At 40.2% G+C, this 19,223-nt stretch overlaps 1 protein-coding gene across 6 annotated transcripts; it reads right to left on the bottom strand.

The window, feature by feature from the left end:
* Positions 1-547: 547 nt before the first annotated feature.
* On the bottom strand, positions 548-13,607 carry TLR3 (toll like receptor 3). 6 transcript variants are annotated; one of them, XM_064511058.1, is made up of 8 exons: positions 13,536-13,602; positions 13,261-13,336; positions 11,779-11,867; positions 10,273-10,721; positions 8,568-8,759; positions 6,753-6,909; positions 5,084-5,393; positions 2,870-4,508 (listed from the first exon to the last, which is right to left on the bottom strand). In XM_064511058.1, exons 4-8 carry the CDS (start codon positions 10,711-10,713, stop codon positions 4,280-4,282), a joined length of 1,329 nt encoding a protein of 442 aa, XP_064367128.1. In that variant the 5' UTR covers positions 10,714-10,721; positions 11,779-11,867; positions 13,261-13,336; positions 13,536-13,602; the 3' UTR covers positions 2,870-4,279. The 6 variants fall into 6 exon arrangements, with proteins under 6 accessions (XP_064367124.1, XP_064367126.1, XP_025961011.1 ...); XM_064511054.1 differs by having other exon boundaries at positions 548-4,508; positions 5,084-6,909; positions 13,536-13,607; XM_064511056.1 differs by lacking the exon at positions 11,779-11,867 and having other exon boundaries at positions 548-4,508; positions 5,084-6,909; positions 13,536-13,607.
* Between the last annotated feature and the right edge of the window lie 5,616 nt (positions 13,608-19,223).

Genomic DNA, 19,223 nt, shown 5'->3' with positions numbered 1-19,223 from the left:
CGCTCCTCACAGGCGCACGCCAGCTTTGCTCTTGAGGATGCTCCTTCCCACCCCCAGCGTGCCCCTGGCGGGAGGCAACCACAGGTTACAGAGATTTTCGGTAGACCCCAGGACACACACAGGCAGCAAGGGCAGAGAGAGCAGAGAAACCCCCCAGGAGGAAGGGGAGCCCCTGCTGCCCCCCACGCCAGGCGCCCACTCACACAGGGGGCAGCAGGCTGTAGGCCGCTTCTTCAGCGTCGCTCTCCGCCACCACCTCCTCCCCGATGCCAGGCAGGGCACAGAGCAGGGCCTTAGCACCCGCCGCTGCCCTGCCCGGGGTGTGGGTCCCACCAGCAGGCATGGGGCAGCCCTGCTTGGCGAAGAGGGGGCCTGGCTCCAGTACCACCGCCCTCATAGCAGCAGGGAGGGCGCCTCTGGCCACCAGCGCCCGCCCGGCCTCGGGGCAGCAGCACAGCGTTGCCAGGCTAAACAAACACAGCAGCAGGGCCGCTGCCAGCCCACGCTGCATGCATCGGTAACAAGCACAGCCCACACGTGAAGGAAATAAAATACATTTTTCTCTTTAATTTAATTGCCATCTAATATTAATGGGCAGAAACAAGTGCCATCTGCCAGGATTGCAGCCCCCCCCCCCCCCCCCCTTTTCCAGTGCACCATGTGCTGCATGGAAAGGAGTCAATAGAAACATGCACTGGTAGAGATCCAATCCTGGCACTTTTCACAGCCACACAGGGAAGCTGCAGTGGGGCATCGGCCTACATGCAAAGACCTCACCAACTCCACCAGGAGTAGACAGGGGGAGCAGCACAGAGAGGTGTCCCTGGCCAAAGACCTCTCTGCTTCACTATAAGCACCAGCAGCAGTGCCCCTCCACAGGTCGGTGTGGTGCTCACAGCTGGGGCAAACACCAGAGCAGCCTTGCTGGGGACTTGCAGCACAGGGCTGTCTATCCAAGTGGGGAGAGGCATGGACACACCAGCAGCCACACAGGAATGCTAACAGCCAGTGTTGCGGACAGGGCAAACTGTGCCAGCTTAGAGTATGGCAACTAGCATAGCTCCCAGCCGCATCCAAAAAAGCAGTACAGACTGGAGGATACTATAGTTCCTTCCTACATACTAGTCCAGGGCCCTCTATCAAGCAATTAGTTCACTATCAACTCATACCACCCACAGCTGCCAGTAGATGGCAACTGAGGGTAAAGTGGGGAATTATCTGACTCTTCCTAGTACATCAGGGAATGCAGCTGAGCCAGTATAGTGGGGCACTCACTACACCCAAGCACAGGACTGAGATGTGAAGTTGGGATATTCTTTTCTCCTTACAAACTGAAATAATATTCTGCTCATATCAAACCTTATAGAAAAGGTCCACATAAAACCTAAAGGCAACACAATCCAACTTTATTCCTCACCCTTCCAAAAAGCCTAATATATTTCTGCTTAAGCCTTGACTAAGCCACAGTGAAATGAACACAATTAAGCACTTTAATGTGTAGCATATTTCAGCTGCATGCCCCCAGCTCAAGAGCTTGCAGCCCCTAAATCTGAGCATTAGCAATCCTGCCTGAAGACCTGGAAGAGGAAAAATTATGAACATCACTATCTGTAACAGATTCATTCCCTGTCACCTATGTACCACAGAAATACTCAGATTCTACTTTGACTCTACAGATTCAAGCATTCTACCTTGCTTAAGTCCCTTAAATATTCTGCTTTCAACACAGAAGAGTCTTCGTAGTTCTAGATATATGTTTGACAAGTCTGATATTTTTGATTTGGTATCCAGTTCCTTAGCAAGTTGCCATCATTGTCTGATGGTCTGGTAACTAGCCAGCTCACGTATTGTTAATCCTGAAAGTACTTGCAACTGATCACTACCACAAGAAGTCTGATTTATTTCCTCTTTATAATAAAATGTCAGACATATATGGGGCTGAGCATAAGTAAATAACTTACAGATGAAAGGCGAAATTCCATATCAAAATTGTCAAGTCACTGATGTTGTAACATTGTCCCATGTCTAACATGTGCTTCTGTTTTCTCATTTTTAACACTAATCTCATTTTCTTACTGTAACCCTCCAGAATTTCTTGGGTTATAGATGATTTTAAACTGAATGTAGGTCTTAAGATAACTGTTTAAAACACGCTATCATACTTTTATCATTTAAAATGATTCTGACTCAGCAAGTACTTTTAGTTTGTATTTAGTCATATTACAAAACTAAGTACCCATGTTTACTCAGTGTTGAGACCTATTTTCAGGCATCTTTTGTCTAAATTCCTCAAAGACCTTGTTACTACAGTCATTTGTCAGTTTAAGCACAGAACAGACCATTAGATGATTTAAGTCTAACCTCTTGTATCCCATTACATTTCACCTCAGCATTTCTCCATGCATTCTCTACATACTTTTGTTATTTTTGATATCAATGTGAATTGCTAGAATTTTCTAGACAATTTACATTGAGGTGGAATGAGAAACTTCGCTATTTGCCATTACAGTTCAGATTTAGGAAACCTAAGAACCCATTTCATGTTAGCCTTTAAAGAAAAGAGCAATGGACATGGTGCATACCTGGCACCCCCTCCTTAGTGTCATGCCTCCTCAACTTGCAGGGCCTAAGCATGAAGAGAGAATTTGTCACAAGCCTGCAAAGGTCAGAAAGAAGAGCTGAAAGCGTCATAATGGGGATCATTCTATTACCATAATCAGGGAATCATTATCTACCACTTTACCTGTAAACAAAGCCTTTTGTTTCCACTACAGGATTTCATAAGCAACTGAATCCAGTGTATGCTCCTTTTCATGTTTTTAATCGTAAAAAAAAAAAAAAAAAAAAAAAAAAAATACCTACTAAAACCTAGTTTTTCATCTATACATATTTATAAGAGCAGCTTTTTAATGATCTATGTGAAGTATTGATCTGAAATCTAAGAATCAGAATTCTTACAGTAAGAGTGGTATTGGAATAGATGAGGGAAAGGCTAGCAAAAAAGAAAAAACAATAAAAAATTTATTCCTGAAGGATCAAACACCTAAAAAACAAACAAAAAAAAAATTAAAGTTTTCCACAGGGACAACTTAAACATTAACAGAAATACACAAAGGTCTGCCTAGAGTCTAATTTACAATTACATGCTCAAACACTCCATAAAATTGCAACTGGCTCCAAACATTGCAAACACCTTTCAGAAAGCTTTGCTGGTTCCCAGCTGTCTCCAAATTGCTACCCTATAGGTTTGAACCTTAATGCTATACAATTGCCAGCTAACCCATGTTTCTGCAGAATGTTAAGAAAGTTTGAAATCAGTCTACTTATGAAGTTTCTCCCACTCTTATCTATAACTGCAGTCAGAAGTCTTCTAGTTATGTTACAAAAACATCTGCGCCTTTATTCAGCTTATACAGGCATACCAGCTAGGCCTTTGCCATGTTTGGCATTGATTTCAAGTTCCACTTGAAGGCCTGCACACAAGTTTTACACACACAAAGAATTAAGATAGCTCAGCATAAATGGCCTTCTAGTAGATTTCTGAATTTCAGTAGGAAAGAGGAAAATTTCTTTAAATCAGAAGTTGGTTAAATCAGTTGACTAGTCAGTCTGAAAACCTGTTTTTCATAGTGATCAGTCCTAACCTCATTGAGAAGGCTTAAGTGATCCTTCACTGCATGTTCTGAACAGTCTGCTCACACAGCCAAGTTTTTCTGTTGCTTTATTTTCTTAAAATGAAGGTTTAAAAAAATCACTTTGAAGCTCTGCTACATTCTTGCCTTCACCTATAGAAGTAATATGCATGTTATTTACTGTTTCACATGGAAAGTTTTCAAATCTGTTTCACTGAATCTCATCTTGTGAAAGTGAATAGTAGGGTCCATTCTACCCTCTCCACAGCATTTGATATTTTATTACTGCATTCCTTTACATGTTTCTTTACAGTAGAGGGTCAATATATTTTCTACATTACTTCAGATGAACACTTTTCCTAAGACTTCAGTCATTCTCACCGCTTCTGAGAATTAATTCTGCTCTCATTTTTGATACAGACTGAGATTACTATCAAATCATGGTCCATTTTAACATGCCACTTCAGCACAGTGAATCAAAATATCAGCAAGAACATGAATCTGGACAAGTAAATTAAGTTACAGTGATTATATATTTTTCTAATATGAGAAATTGTCTTCCTTTTTCCCCCCTGAAGGCTTGTTTTCTAATTATAGAAAATATGCGATAAAATGTCTTCATAATTTCAAATTCATATTTTCAAAATTCAGTGCACTTTACTATTAGACTTAAGTGCCATCATTAATTGCTGATGAAATGCATTCACTCGTTCTTTCTGAGCTGGCCAGTTCAAGATGCAGCGAGATCTGAACATTCCTCTTCTCAAGCAAAGGGCATGATTCAACTTGTAGTCTGGGATATCATGAAGAAAGATCAATACGATGGAATCCCGACTTTGTTCAACAGCTTGCTGAAGAGCATGATATACCTTAAACCTGAAGCAAAAATAGGACAAAAAACACTTGTTTTGTTTCCCCATGAAATAAGTGGCAAATAGTTCCCTTAATAGTCACATAGTTCACATAACACATTGCAGAATCAGGTGCTAGACTCAAATACATGTTTTAATGCCTATTGTGTGATATAAAATTGTTCATTTAACAAATTACCTTTTAAAGAAAAAAATCATCCTCTAAAAATAACCAGTCTGCTGTCTCAATATAGGTTTAACATGATTCTTTTCTAGAATGCTATTCAAAGGAACAAAAGACTTAAAGACAGAAAAATCAGATACTCATGACCTCACCAACTATTGTTCTGCTTTAAATATCCCATTTTAAAAGGATGGCAATCTCCAGAAGTGATGATAGTTTGACTTTCTGAAAAAATAAACTGACAGAATGAAATTCCCACTAATGTACACATGTAGCAATTAACTTCATTAACTTTGGAACTATCCCAAAATCATGGTGTAGCAAAGCAGAGTTTGCTTTTTTTGCTTTGACTTACATAGCAAAAATAATTTGTTAAAAAAGTTTACTCTTACATACAAATGTTATGTCGTACTCACTTCCTGCACCAGGAATCCCTTAAGAGATGTTCAGTCACAACAAAAATAATCTTCTTGCTCTTTCTTATACTGTTAATTGTGGCTTCAAATTCAGATATCCCTGCTTCAAAGTCCCGTTCTTCTAAACAAAACTTAATTTGAAACTGGTTATTTTTTTCCAGAGGGATGAAGTTCTCAGACACCCAATCCTTGTCCCTTCTTGCATGAATAATGTAGGCATCAAAATCAAATTCTTCCTGCTGTCTGTCAATTTCTTTAAAACCAAGTACTCGATTTACTGAAATGTTCCAGTAGAAAGCTATCCTCCAACCTTCAAAATGGGTGAGAAGAACAATGAAGATGAGTAGCATCACAACAGTAGTAGTGATCACAAAGAGTAGTTTAAAAGGAGCACTGTCTTTGCAGGCTGAACTATCAAAATGCAACACCAGACTACCATGATATTTAGGTGGAGTGTTGCAAATGTACTGGGACTGCAATCCAGGTATATGTGCCTGGGTCACATTAAGCCAACTGGCAAACCAAGCAATACTTTCACAGGTGCAATCAAATGGATTGGAATCCATCTCCAGTCTTCTCAAGCTCTTAAAAGCTGGGCCAAACACTTTTTCTTCAACAGAGGTTATTAGATTTTTCTGAAGGTTCAATGAATTCAGAGAGACTTGGCCATCAAATAAAGTTGCTGGAAGCAAATTCAAATTATTTGATCCTAAATCCAAATCATTTAGTTGAAACAGACCCTTGAAAACCTGAACTGGAATCTCATCAAACCCATTTGATTTTAAATTAAGAACACGCAGTTTGGGAAGATCTTTTAAAAAAAGAACAGGGCCACCTGGATTTGCATGTTTCCAAAGCCGAGCTAAATTATTGTGCTGCAAATCCAGAATATCAAGTTTGTGAAGTCCATCAAACAAGTCATCTTTTATGTTTGCTATGTTGTTATTGCTGATGTCCAAGACTGAGAGATTCTGTAGAGGGTGAAAAGGTGAAGGAGAAAGTGCCAGATTGCTGCAGCCTACCTTCCTCAGCATCAGTTTTCTAAGGCTTGGAACAAAAGTGAATGACTCACTTTGCAAAGTCAAGTTTTTGTTATAGGAAAGGTAAATATCTTGTATATTATTGAGACCTTTGAATTCATGACCTGTGAGCTCCTGGCTTATTTCATTGAGGCCAAGATCAAGAATTTTCAGGTGTCCCAAGCAGGAAAATGCCCCACTTTCTATTGTAGCGATTCTAGTTTTTGTGAGGTTGAGAACCTGCAAACTGGAATTAGCAAGCGATGAAAATGTTTTATTGGTTATTTTTTGTAAGTTTATGTTGCAGTTACAAAGACTCAAATATTTCAGGCTGTTCAGGCCTGTGAACATATTAGTAGTAATTCCTGGAAAATTGTTATTGTCCATTATAAGGTACTCCAGGTGGTATAGCCAATGAAAGGAAAAATCTTCAATTTTCCCAATAAGTGAATTTTTCAGATTCAGATATTTGACATTGGACAATCCGTAAAGTGAATGAGAAGACACAGTCATCTTATTATCTGCCAAGCTTAAGTATTCTAAATTTGAAAGCCACTGAAAGGAGTCATCAGCTATTGTGGAGAGAGAATTTTTGGAAAGGTTTAAAATGGTAAGATTTGTTCCTTGCAGTCCCTGGAAAGTTAACTTGCCAACATATGAAAGCTTCACATGGCTCAGGGAGAGGTTCTGAATTGCTGTATTTGATAATTCTGTGCAAAGTTTCTTTGTGCCATTTTCGCCAAGTTCAACATTGTTCAGTATGAGCCCATACAGATTTCCAATTGCACGTAAACATCCTGTATGAAACTGAAAAGAAAAAAGAGTAATTTTGACCTAAACAAGAAGATTACATAAGAAAGTTGCTCCATACAGCCAAAATTTGGAACGGTTTCCACATGAGATTTTCAAGCAGACAAGTTTAGGATCTTCCCACAGCCAAGTTTAACCAAACACTTTTTGGAGTGTATTTTTCATGTAACAACAGTTCTAAAATTGTAATATTACTATCTTGAGTAGTGGTCTGTATAAGATAGAAAGTTGTTTAGTGAGATGAAAGTTAATTATAATTTTGTATCCAACTATTGGGAACTTTCACTAGAAATGGAGATAATCTGAACTTTTATATTGGTATCTGCCAGGGTTGCCAAAATACTAGAAAGACAGATACACTGTAATAAAGGTATTTAGGCTACTCAGCCAAGAAGGGACCTAGTCTGTGTTTGCATAAGTTACACTCATGAAGTGAGATACTACACACTTACTTCCACAGTATGAATCACAAGCCTCCATCATAGTGTTTGCCCCTCGTTTTGATTTCTGGTAATAGCTGAATGATTAAATAGTTCATTTGCCAGAGTGGTTCAAATACATAGGTCTGCCTTTCAGAAGCACTACTGTAAATTCAGAGCTAGCATAAAGTAGCACTGTCAAAGGCAGTCCCATCCACTTCTCTACAGCACATGGATATGTGATGGTGAACCAGATGAGGGAAAAAAACCTGGCTACAAGCTAAGCCAAAAAATCTGGAGTGTTTCTCCAGGGTGATCCAGTGCATAGCCTCGTTAAAGCTCATACCAACAAAAGGGATGAACAAACAGCCAGGGGCAAGGGGATAGCAGGGATTCTCTCTCAGCAGCAGTACAAGCTTATACCACTTTAAAATACTCTTGCAACTACAGTGTAAATGTTTGCAGATCAATCAGCTGGAAAAAAACAAGCAAATTCAATAATGGTATTCACATGCTGAAGGTCAACCACTTTAGAGCTCTGCAGCACTCCTATCATCACTCTTCAAAGAATCACATTTTAACACTGCCAGGGTCAGAGAGTGGGCACAGAAAAAGCCAAAAAGCAGAAAGGTAGATGACAGACACCACCCACTTTTTAGACAACAGCCAGTATACTTTTTGCAATGCTTATTTCTGTAGAATAGCTCAACATGCCTAATGAAGTTTCTCTGATAACCAGAAAGTAAAGATCCAGATTATTAAACCAGCCTTGCATAACATTTTTTTTTTACCACATGAGGGGAAAAAAAAAAAAAAAATCAATGATATTGCCAGCCTCTCCGATTAGAAAGAATTGATCTGCTGTCCACCTTGAGCACATAAAAAAACCTCTCTGCATAGAATATACCCAATTAGGGCCCACAGAGCTACTGGATCTAGCTCTTGTTGAGAATGATTTCAGTGAGAAAAAATTCTATGCATTACTACTGAAGATCAGGGTAATGCTGGATTAGTCATAGGGCATATTTAAACAAGGAGTGAACAGGTAAATGCATCATAAAATTTATTCCACCTGGGGACTTTCTGAAGGATGTAATGTGGACTATTACAATGGAATGTTTATCTTTGACCTCTGCAGATTCAAAATATAACCAAAAAATAAGCCATACTATCATACAGGTAATAAATAGTTCCATTTTACTTTTACACCGGTTACATTTCTGAAGTATTTCCTACCTCTTTTAGTGGGTTTGATGACAAATCAAGTCTATTCAAGGAAGTGCTTTTAAGATAATTGAAATCTTCCTTTTTTAGTTCACTGATGCAATTGCTAGATAACACAAGCTCATGAAGGCTCTTCAGCTGTTCTTGCGATCCTAAATTTGCTGACTTCAAATTATTATGAGATAAATCCAAAGTGTTCAAGTTCTGGAGAGATGAAGCAAACAGAAGAGTATAAAAGATCTAACGATTTCTTTATATAACACAAAAACACTGAAACATTGCATTAGCCTATGACTAAAAATTGATCACATGGCTACAATTAAAATAAATTTGTAATAGGAAAGAATGGTAGTCTGTCACATGTTATGCTGATAGCTACAAAAGGAATCAGCAGTAACAAGCCTGGTAGCAAACCTAAGCCTTTACATCTCATGCAGAAAGCAGCTTTCTGTATCTTCCACATCTCCAACTTTCATTGTTGCCATGGTCTTAACCTGCTAAAATATCTAGTGCAAAGCAAAGGAAGTACTTCCTCTAGATTTCCTCCATTTAATGAAAGCCCTCCTGCTTCAGGTAGAGCAATAAAAGCAAAAGGCTGGCTACAATTACCACAATATTAAACCTGCTATTTCACCCTCTTTGCTGTAGTCTCCCCCCATGAATGGGAGTGAGGAAGGCAAAGTCACAAGCAGCAGCCTACAAAGACCAGTTATACACATGGTAGTGCTCTGGCCTGCGCCCAGGTGCTTAGACTGCTCCCTGCACCCACAAGAGAGGAGATGCTGCCCCCAAGGCAGCTCCACAGAACATGCCTTGAGGTGCTCCAAGCCCAACCTCCATCATAACAAGGCAAAGGGAAGGAGATCAGAATTTCAGCTCTACTCCCAGCACTGAAGCTGGCCAGCTGTACTTGTTTGTACTTAGTCAAGTCAGCATTCCTATGACATAAGGAAGTGGGTTTTACCTAATGGCTAACTGCCATTTACCAATGGCTAACTAAGTTTAACAGAAATGTTCAGACATGTCCAAAACAACAAGCACAAAGGTTAGAACATGGTATAACACCTAGTACTACACATTGTCTCTCTGTTCTTTCATCCTTAGGCCCTTCTTTTACATGGTTCCCTGCTCAGTGCAAAGGCAATGGAATAGTTTTCCCAACTCTTCTTTTGGTCCCCCAACCTGCTACATGCTACACAGAGGAATATTTGACCACATCTAAATTTACAGGAAATACAAAGGTAGCTAAACACGTTGTGCTCTCCTTCAGTCCCAGAAGTCCTGGGAGATACTACATTTAGCCTAAGCATTGGCCTTCACAGCCTGAGTATTAACACCTTGACCTTGAGAATTTAGGCTAGCTAGGTACCATTTTTAGGCCCCATACAACTCAGGTTCTACATCATCCATTTCTCCCTATACCAAAGTCTGCTTGTTGCTATTCTTTCAGCACAATTCCTGTATGGAGAGGAGCCTCAATGGGATGCAGTAGGAAAAAGGACATGGAGTAGTAACAAGCAACTCACAAGGATGGTTGAGACTCCAGCGTGCTCTGGTGCAAGAGGCCATTGTTTTTTCTAAAGAAAAGGCCCAATAAAGGAAGAATATACTGGGCCCTTTTCAGATACAAGTAGGAAGCTGTTTTGTAACACACTGGAATACAGTAAATTCCCCATTTACACTTTATTTACACAAAAAGTGTATTTCTAAAGCTTACCTTCAGGGTTTGGAAAGGATTGTTTTTTATTTCTATTATGTTGTATCCTAGATTGAGCTCGGTCAGGTTGGTGCAGGAAGCAAAGACTCTGTCAGAAAGCTCATGCAACTGATTATGTTCTAACTTCAAAATCTGCAACAGAGGCACATTTTGGCACAATTCTGGCTGCAGCTTAGAGATGCTGTTGTACCCTGCATTCAGGTAAACCAGCTGCTTATACCTGGTGAGATTTGCAGGAGATAACATTTTTATCTGGTTATGAGAGATATCCAAACCTGTTATATTGTTTGGGAGATCAGAAGGAATTTGAGTCAGCTTTAGGTGACTGCAGTCAGCCATTTTATTTCTGATCTGACATGGCTTTCCAACTGATGCAAACAGCAAGCAGACAGACATCAGTCTGAAAGATAAGATGCTCCAACAAAAAATGGCACTCCTCATAGCTTTATCTGCAAAGGCAAAATGAACACAGTACAATTTACAATCATTTTGACAACTGATCCTGAACTGAAGGCCAAGGCAGGCTCAAAAAAATCAGGTAATCAAGTAAAAATCACAACCTAGTCATTTCACACTAAACAAATTTCCAGTATTTTTCCCTATAATTCATTCATTTCTATAATGCATTCATTTCTGCTGAAAAAGGCAAGTTTAACAACTTCTCTAAATTAAGATTTCTCTTCAAAGTTGAAAAAGCTAGCCATTAAGAACTCCTTTAATATCCATAATCAATGCAAGCTTCCCAGCATTTTCCTTTTTCTGATTAATTTTTGCTTTAACGTGAAAAAAGTATGACAAATTATACACAAGCCCATATTAGTCACATACACTCTGACCTTAAATACACTTATACACAATAAGAATGCCTAATATAAATGCTCTTTTTATATGGCAGTTCTTGTCAGTTTGTCTTAGAAGCCAGCCACAAAAAATTCTAACCATCCTTTTTTTTTTTTTTGGCTTAACTTTAACCACATGTATACTGAGAGAGGAAGTAGCAGGCTACAAAAGGATGTGTGAGAAAACAGCAAAACAAAATAAATCAATACCTTGTAAGAATCAGAAAAAGGTAGAAGAGCCAAGGTAGGAAAAAGTAGCCTGTCTAGCCCATAGATTTAATGCATTTATCCAGATGCTTCCAGGAAAACCTTTTATATGCTGAATTTATGTACCCCACCCCAATGTCTTGTTTCTGTTAGGGTATCAAATGGTCTAATTTTCAATGGCTCAGCTTGCTTAGGCATTACACTTCTGGTTAATCAAAACTTTTTCCTATTTTATTCAGCTTCCATTTAGTATCCGTGAGACTTAAAACTCACCCTACCAGCTTGTAATACAGCTTCACTGGATAAAAAACCTCAATATACATCTGTTCTCCAACAAATTTGGAACCTACCTGCCAACTTCAGTTTAACAGTGTGGTTAAGTCTCAGCATGGTGGGCTTCCAGGTAGAGAAGACTAACGCCCCACCATAGAATAGGCTACAGAGAGGATTTTAAGCTTACCAGACTTAGGGGAATCCACAACACCTCAAAAGTCTAACTCCAAGACAAGCTTCCTCTGTTCTGCAGCTCACATTTTGCTTGCTTAGAACCTGTATTTAATTAACACGATTTAGCCTTGAGCACTTTAGATTACTGCTCAAACCACATGCCCAGTGACAATGAAACAAGAAATTAAACCAGCATGACACCTGCATAAAAAAAGAAAACAATTCTGAGCTATTTTACCTAGAAGTACCATGCAGTTCCAGTACCATAACAAAACACTCCAAGGTACTGACATTAAAATCTGCAGCCAAACAGGGCTTTAGCAGGTTAGACCCCAGTGCAGTCTGGCTCCACAGGGCACACATTAGGGCTGCTCCAGAAGGGAAAAGCCACCCTAAAGTAGCCAGGGAGGACCCTGCCAGTGCCTCTCCATGGAAGCAGCCTAGCCATCTAGGGAGAGACATTGGTAAAAATCCAGTAGGTCAGAAAGAAGCAAGAGAAAGAAAACCTCAAACATTAAAGGGGTACACAAAGGACTACAAAGGAGAACTTAAAATAAGCATGAAACGCCCCTTCTCTGCCAGGCACTGCACACAGACCAGACTCCTCTCACCTGCTGCTGGCCAACACAGAAGGGCAGGCAGGAAGCAAACAGCTGAAACAAGCCTGCCCTTCCTGCAGGCAGTTGGACCTGCCACAGCTGCTGCTGAACACAGCAGCTTTATCCCCACAGCAGAGGAAGATAAAGGACCAGCTCTGTTTCCTCATTCCTCTGCATCCCAGCTGCTGAAAGAGCTCCAGAGGACACCGAAGCAGGAGCTTGTCTAACAAAGGCTTCATCATCTCTGACCCCTTTCGAGGGTCTTTTGTTTTAGGGAAATCAAGTAGCTGCCAGGCTCATGTGTAGTTATTACCAGCTCATCTTTAAGTTTCAAAGGAGTAAGAAATTTAATATACATAAACACACACAGTTCTTCGGGCCTCATTGTCCTCTGACCCCAACTGGGTCAGCTGAAGGGCTGACTTTCTGCTTGGTCACCTTAGCTGCAGGAGGTCTGGAGACAGCTTTAGCTTTTTTATGCTTTGGAAGGGAAATCCAGTGAAGAAGGTGCACCCCCATTTCTATCTGACTCAAAGGACAAGACTGTAGAATAATATTTAATGAATGAAAAAAGGAAGCAGTTTCTAAAGTTACAAGCACAGATTTCAGGAAGTGGAGAACGCAGCAGAGGAGCAATGAGCCTCCAACATCTCCCAGGGTAACATTCCCACTTTATCAATATCACTTTTGTAACAAAAAATACCTCCTGCCAGCTGGGGACAACTGCACCCAAGTACAAGCACCAAAGCAACAGCATCAACTTTATTATGCTGCAGCATGCAAGTTGAGAGAAATCCAAGGTCAAAAAAAACACCTAAACTCACTGGTAGTATTTTGGCTTTGTCCCTCTGATTGCCATATTTATTACAAAAATATGAAGACCGGTATTCGCTTACCACTGACGACGACTTCAGTATTCGCACATCCAGGCACTGCGCAAGCCCTAGCGCAAGAAGACCAGCAGGGTAAAAGCTGCCGAGAGCCGGAAGAAGAAATGAAAGTGAAACTGGGGAAGGGCAGCCCCGCGCAGCCGGCTCCCCCCGCCGCCCCGGCAGCCGGAGGGGCGAGCAGCGGCTGCGGGGCGCCTCCCTGCCCGCGGCCGGGCGGTGGCCCCCGCTGCTCCCCCCTGCAGCCGGGCAGGCCCCACCGGCCACATCCAGCCAAGCCTTACCCGCAGCCCTGATCTGCAGCGTTTCAAGGGTGCAGATCACTCCCAGGACCAAAGCTGGGCAGATGCGTTTGCTGAAATGAAACCGATTTAAGCACACAGATGTTTCACAGATGCACAGCATGATGCACTCCTAGCAACAAAATACTGAGTATCGCCTTTTTAAAAGGAAATTTCATTATGTCGGAGAGTAACATTAAAATAAAGAGATAATCAAATATTTTCTATTGTATTAAAAATTGTTTTCAAAGATCAAAGTTAAAGGTACAGCTCTTAAATATGTCCTTCTGATATTGAATATTTCCCTGCTTTCCCAGAGACCTGGCCACCAGTTTGCTGGAGGGGACCCCCCAGTACATGCTTCGCTATGTGACAAGAGGTCTTACTGCTGTGGCTATACTGACACTGCACCTGTGTGTCACTAGAAGCTGCATGGGGTTCACATTCATTCCCTTCTCACAATTAAACTTTGCTTTCCATTTTAGCTTGCTAGGGAAAAGCAAACTTCTGTTCCATGCTGCCCTGTGTGCTTCTGCACCAGATGAGATCCTGTTTGATCTGAAGTGCAGCCACTTGAAATCACACTTTACTCAGAATTTTGCCTTGATGTTTTGCAACTCTGCTGCTCTGGAACAGAGTAGATTGCATTGATGAAGAAATAGTAATTTTGGCCTTTGCAGAGTGTTATTCCAGCACAGCAATACTCCCCCTAACACCACTCTTTGGCAAGACAATCTGTCCTTTGATCTCACCTCACATTAAGTCTGTTCCCTCTCAATCCTCTCTTCTCTGTACATACTCAATTTTGCATGATGAAAGAAAGGGGACTATTAGGAAGCTGGAGCTGTTTCAGGCACTGAGGAAAAACATCTGATGCTATGAAGCTGCCAATACTACCAGTAATACCTCTCATATTTCCAAAGCTTTAGCCTTAGGTCAGTGCCAGTTTCAGGGAGACAGCAACACAAGGCGGCTCAAAAGCACCACTCTTTCAAGGAGCACTTGTGCTACGAGCGTTTCTTTTCTCACAGAAAACACCAGACCAACAAAGCTGCTGTAGATGTTTTGCAGCATGATTTACAAGAACCAGCAGATAGGACTGTGCAAAGTAGACCACAGGGCATACACAACTAGTGCGGGTTCAGCATGTATATTTGAGGTAGAGAAAAGCTGACACAATGGCATGACATCACATCAGGCAGTCTCTCAAGTTTCCATAACTCTGCTGTCTATCATAGCTTTCTTTAAACTGTACTTGTATTTTCAAGTGCTGGAAAGGACATGGTGATTAAATGCAATTCATAACAGAGGGAAAAGTCAAGCTCTGTCCAGGGAATAATTTAGGAAAAAAGCAGAGCAGAACTAGGCAATGCTTCATAAGTTAGTTGAGGAATGCAGCTGGAGACAATTGCTTCTGTATGATGACAAAAAGCAGTCAGGCAAAATTTGAGTTTTAGCCATTTCACATATATGTTACAGTAACCCGTTGCTGTACAGACCTATCTTAAGCTTGTCTGGGCTATAACCACATAAGAGTGGGGACCTAAGTACAGTACCTCACAGAACACAGCAAATATGCCACCAAAACTTAACCTAGAAGAAAAGGAGAGCCTGAAATGCAAGGAGAGCAAGGAAAGAAGGTCTGACCCTACAAATACTTCATACAACTGTGTTAGCTCAAAGCAGCACATAGTTTTCATAAACCACAAATCAGACTGCAAGCATCAGGGAGAAAAGACTGCAGAACACATGCAGATACTACCCATAATTATATGCAAGTCATCTGGATGCTTTGTATGTTGTAGTGGGATTTATTTGCCCCAAGAAGCAATGAATGGCTTCACTCAAGCAGCATTTAAAGAGATCTGGAAGTGAGCCAAATTACTAGAAGAAAGAGCAGAGAGCTGAACACGTAAGATCTGGTGCAAGTCTCCACAAGGGACCTCCTGCAACTGCAGAAAATAGGAGGGATGTCTGGCAGACAAAGCAACCTTGTACGTACACCTCCTGAGACAGGGGAATAAATGCTTCTCCTCTTGTGCTTACATGAATTCAGCTGAGTAGACAGGGCTGTTCAGAAATCAGACAGGTCGGGTGCCTCCCACCTGCAGTGGTTCCCATGAGGCCGCTCACTGATAGCTAATTTGGCAGTGACAGGTAAACTGTAAAAAGTGATTTACTACATTGGCTTTTTGTAGCTGTTAAAGTGAGAAAGCATAGCTGAGGACCAACATGTAGACCAATGACAAGTCAGACACTAGTCTTCTCTCAAACTTCTGGAGCCTATCTTGCTAAATGTTAGCAAAGATAGGAAAAGCTGTTTCCATGAATTTCTCTTCTTTCCTAGCTGGAAATGTCTGGGCAGATGCTGAGAACTCAGGCCACTGTTTGCAATTTAACAGACATCCAACCAGCCATGAGCAGTAATTCCGGCTAAACTATGTCACCTACAAGTAACAAGCACAACGCCACTAGGGACAAACCCTATAGCATGTGCTTATGAGAACTGGCACTGGGGGATATGTCCTTTCCTGATGCACTGTGCTGTGACAATCAACTGTGACTCCAGAGGAAAATTTACTATGAATGTGCAGGCCACCTGAAAAATTCTTGTACAGTAATAGCATTCGCAAAAGCTAATTTCAGCCTCATTGGGTTGAGCTATTTAGCCTAGTCAGAAAGTTTAGAGAACTAAGAACTCAAATAGACTCCTGTCCAGAACCGCTCTCCAGAACCACCTCTCCCCTTCAACTGCCATGGGAAGCCAACAGCAGTCTTTCTAACCCTCTTCTCTGCATCTCCCACTGCTCTAGCAAGAATACATCACTATCAGTACCTGTGCTACACTCCTGCCTTTCCTTCCCATCTGGGGAATTCTAATACCAGAAAACCCTGGAGCTAGAGAAATGAGAAGTGAGTCACTTCTAGGTTAACTTTCTAGTCTGGGTCAGAAAAGGCCAGAATGCTTCATTTCAAGACTTCATGTTTTCATTTCAAGCATTACAAGATTCCTTTTTTTTTGAAGTGGTATCAGTGTTTCATGTCAGCCCCACATTGCATAATACATTATACAATGAAATGTTTTAGCTTTATATATATTATATATACACAAACATGAAAAGTCTGGGTTTCAGGACTTGCAGACATCCTCACATTGTGAAAATTTTTGTTGTTACTTTGGACAATTCTACTTCTTAGAGCTCTCCAATACAAGAGACAGCCTTCCCAAAATCTTGCTCTTATTCAGCATTTCTCTCTAAAAATTAAGCATATACATTAAGCTTTTCTTTTTTTTTTTTTTTTTTTTTTTTTTAAATTTGCAGTAGTTTGCCAGTATCTGCCCACAGCATTTGGTTTCAAAAACCCTTCCTTTTTTGGCTGTTCCCCCTTTTAGGGGCATTTTCATGTTTGCTGAGTGTATTTACAACTGCAAAATATATATTCCAATTCAAAGCATATACAGCTGCCCCCACTGTAAACAATTTCACTCTGAACACAGCAAATTTCAGTGATAAAGTACAAATGTCAGTACTTGATTTGCACCACAGATAGCAAGCACTAGTGTAAGTCTACCACTCTTAGAAATACTGTTTTCCCCTGTAGACAATGCCTTTAAAGACAAGGTAATCTCTAGCTTCTGAAGTTAAGCTGCATTTACAAGAATCACAGCTGCATTTGCACTGCACTTAATGAAATCTATATTCAGTTATATGCAGAACATTTTTACTTTGTACCTTCTCTTTCTCAGTATTCACTGTGGCCTGAAAGACCTAAAAACTCAGATTCACTTAGAGCTCACAAAAGATAAGATGCTTAAGACAGAAATACAAAAGCAAATGAGCATGCAAGCATACACCCACATAATCCACCCTTTACTGTCCCCTGCTCCCCAGAAGTATTACTGTGCTTCAAATCCAGACAACTTTAAAATGGCCCTTGTGCATCTCTTGCCCACTCTTCTCTCAGGAAACTATGGCAGCAGTGGAAGCTGTTTTTGAGGGTTTTTCTTCCAGAAATAAATATATTTTTCAACCTTACCAAATCTGTGGTATGAAAGGACATCCTTATCAGCTGCCAGGTATTCAAAGCATTGAGGTGTATCACATCAGCTATACACAAGTAGCTACATCTAAGTTCATACACAAAGTACCAGACGAACCAAATACATGCTTTGAAATGCAGTTAGCATGCAAGTCTTCCATAAATATTAATCTACATGGTGCCAGTGGACCTCATACAAATCATTGTTTCTGTATATTCTATGTAATAATGTATACATTAACTGTTTTCCACAATCTAGTGGGGATTTTTATTAATGCTTTGACTGAAGGATGCAGGGCTAGCTTTGCATGGCTCCTAAGCAGGAATGTTTTTTTTTTGCTTGTCTCAGCTTGGCTAAAATTGTTGTCTTCTGTTTCCAGCAGCTATAGATTTTAGTTCACTTCACAGGATAGCTAGAGAAATTTTATTAGTTTACAGAAACAAGTGTTTTAGGGGAACAACCATTTCAACAAAAATTGAGATGAAACAATTTGTTTCAACTTTCTCATTTCATTTTGACATGGTAGGAATGCTTTATTTCAGTAAACATGATCCATATATTTGAAATGATACAATTATAATAAGAAAGTTGAATAGAAGTACAGGATGAAATAAAATAATTCAACACTAACTTTTCTGTTCTAGAGGTGTTTTAAATTTCAATTTTTGATTCTGAACTGGAATGAATACAGTCAGTTGAATCCAACCAACAGCCTTTAGGCCTGTCTCCAATAGTACCATAGGCAGCCCCCACTTCCATGAGTGGCTAAAAAAGTAACACTGCAAGTTAGTTTTATTTCATGTAAATGCTTTCCTAAGAAAGGTCTTCAACCATACAATTGCTATCAAAGCTATCAGGCTTTAACTACAATTTCATTAGATTCTGAGGAGTGAATTCCAACACTAGTACATTAGATTTTTGCTAAATATTCATCAGTAGAGCTTAAAAAGCACCTACTGTTATTCAAAAATTAAGATTGTGCAAAGGCTTTATCTATAAATAAAGTGTGGAATGATTCTTTCAATTCCTGCTCCCAGCCAGAACAAAATAGAACACAAAATAGAGAAGTAGATCTTCTTGCAACTCGTTAAAAATACTAGATTTAACAGTAAAAACAAATTTCCAATGTCATTTAATTTGTAAGGCTAGTTTTATATAAGTATTGGAAATATGACTATTTCAAACAAAGATCATATATCTAGGAAAAGCAGAAATCAAAGAAAACATTTCATAAACAAATTGTAAAGCACTGGGCCTGGTTCAATATATCTTTAAATCAGTTTTTCTGTATTGCACAAAACAGCATTGCAAGAGGCTGAATTCTTTTTTGCCTATGCTTCATGCTTTGAGCTAACAAAAGTAACTTTGAAAAAAATGAGGTCCTCAAAGACAAACTGGCATTTGGACACAAATTACATAGCCCCATGCACCGTAATAGTTGTGCTGTTCTTATTTACTCATGCTAACAGGCGATTTAATTACCTTGTGCCCCAACCACTTCGCTATAATTTTGCCCCAGCAGGAAATTTGAAAAAATAGTAGTCTAACATTCAGACTGATCTGCATTAGGGAAAGTTAAAATTGCAGAACAACATAAAGGAACTATGAGTCACCACTTTATTCAGCACAACTGAAAAATACATGCCTGT

Source organism: Dromaius novaehollandiae, chromosome 4 (assembly GCF_036370855.1).
Source record: "Dromaius novaehollandiae isolate bDroNov1 chromosome 4, bDroNov1.hap1, whole genome shotgun sequence".
NCBI classification, from domain to species: Eukaryota; Metazoa; Chordata; class Aves; order Casuariiformes; family Dromaiidae; genus Dromaius; species Dromaius novaehollandiae.
Note: the sequence above shows the minus strand (reverse complement) of the source record. Positions and strands in the feature narration are given on the sequence as shown.

What these genes read in the sequence shown, in the direction of transcription:
- TLR3 (XM_064511054.1), bottom strand. Translation starts at nt 10,713, where the DNA reads ATGAGGAGTGCCATTTTTTGTTGGAGCATCTTATCTTTCAGACTGATG. An exon ending in ATCCTTTCCAAACCCTGAAG is followed by an intron (nt 8,760 to 10,272) that starts GTAAGCTTTAGA and finishes TCATCTCTCCAG; the next exon opens with AACTTGAACACTTTGGATTT. An exon ending in CATCAAACCCACTAAAAGAG is followed by an intron (nt 6,910 to 8,567) that starts GTAGGAAATACT and finishes TTTTCTTTTCAG; the next exon opens with TTTCATACAGGATGTTTACG.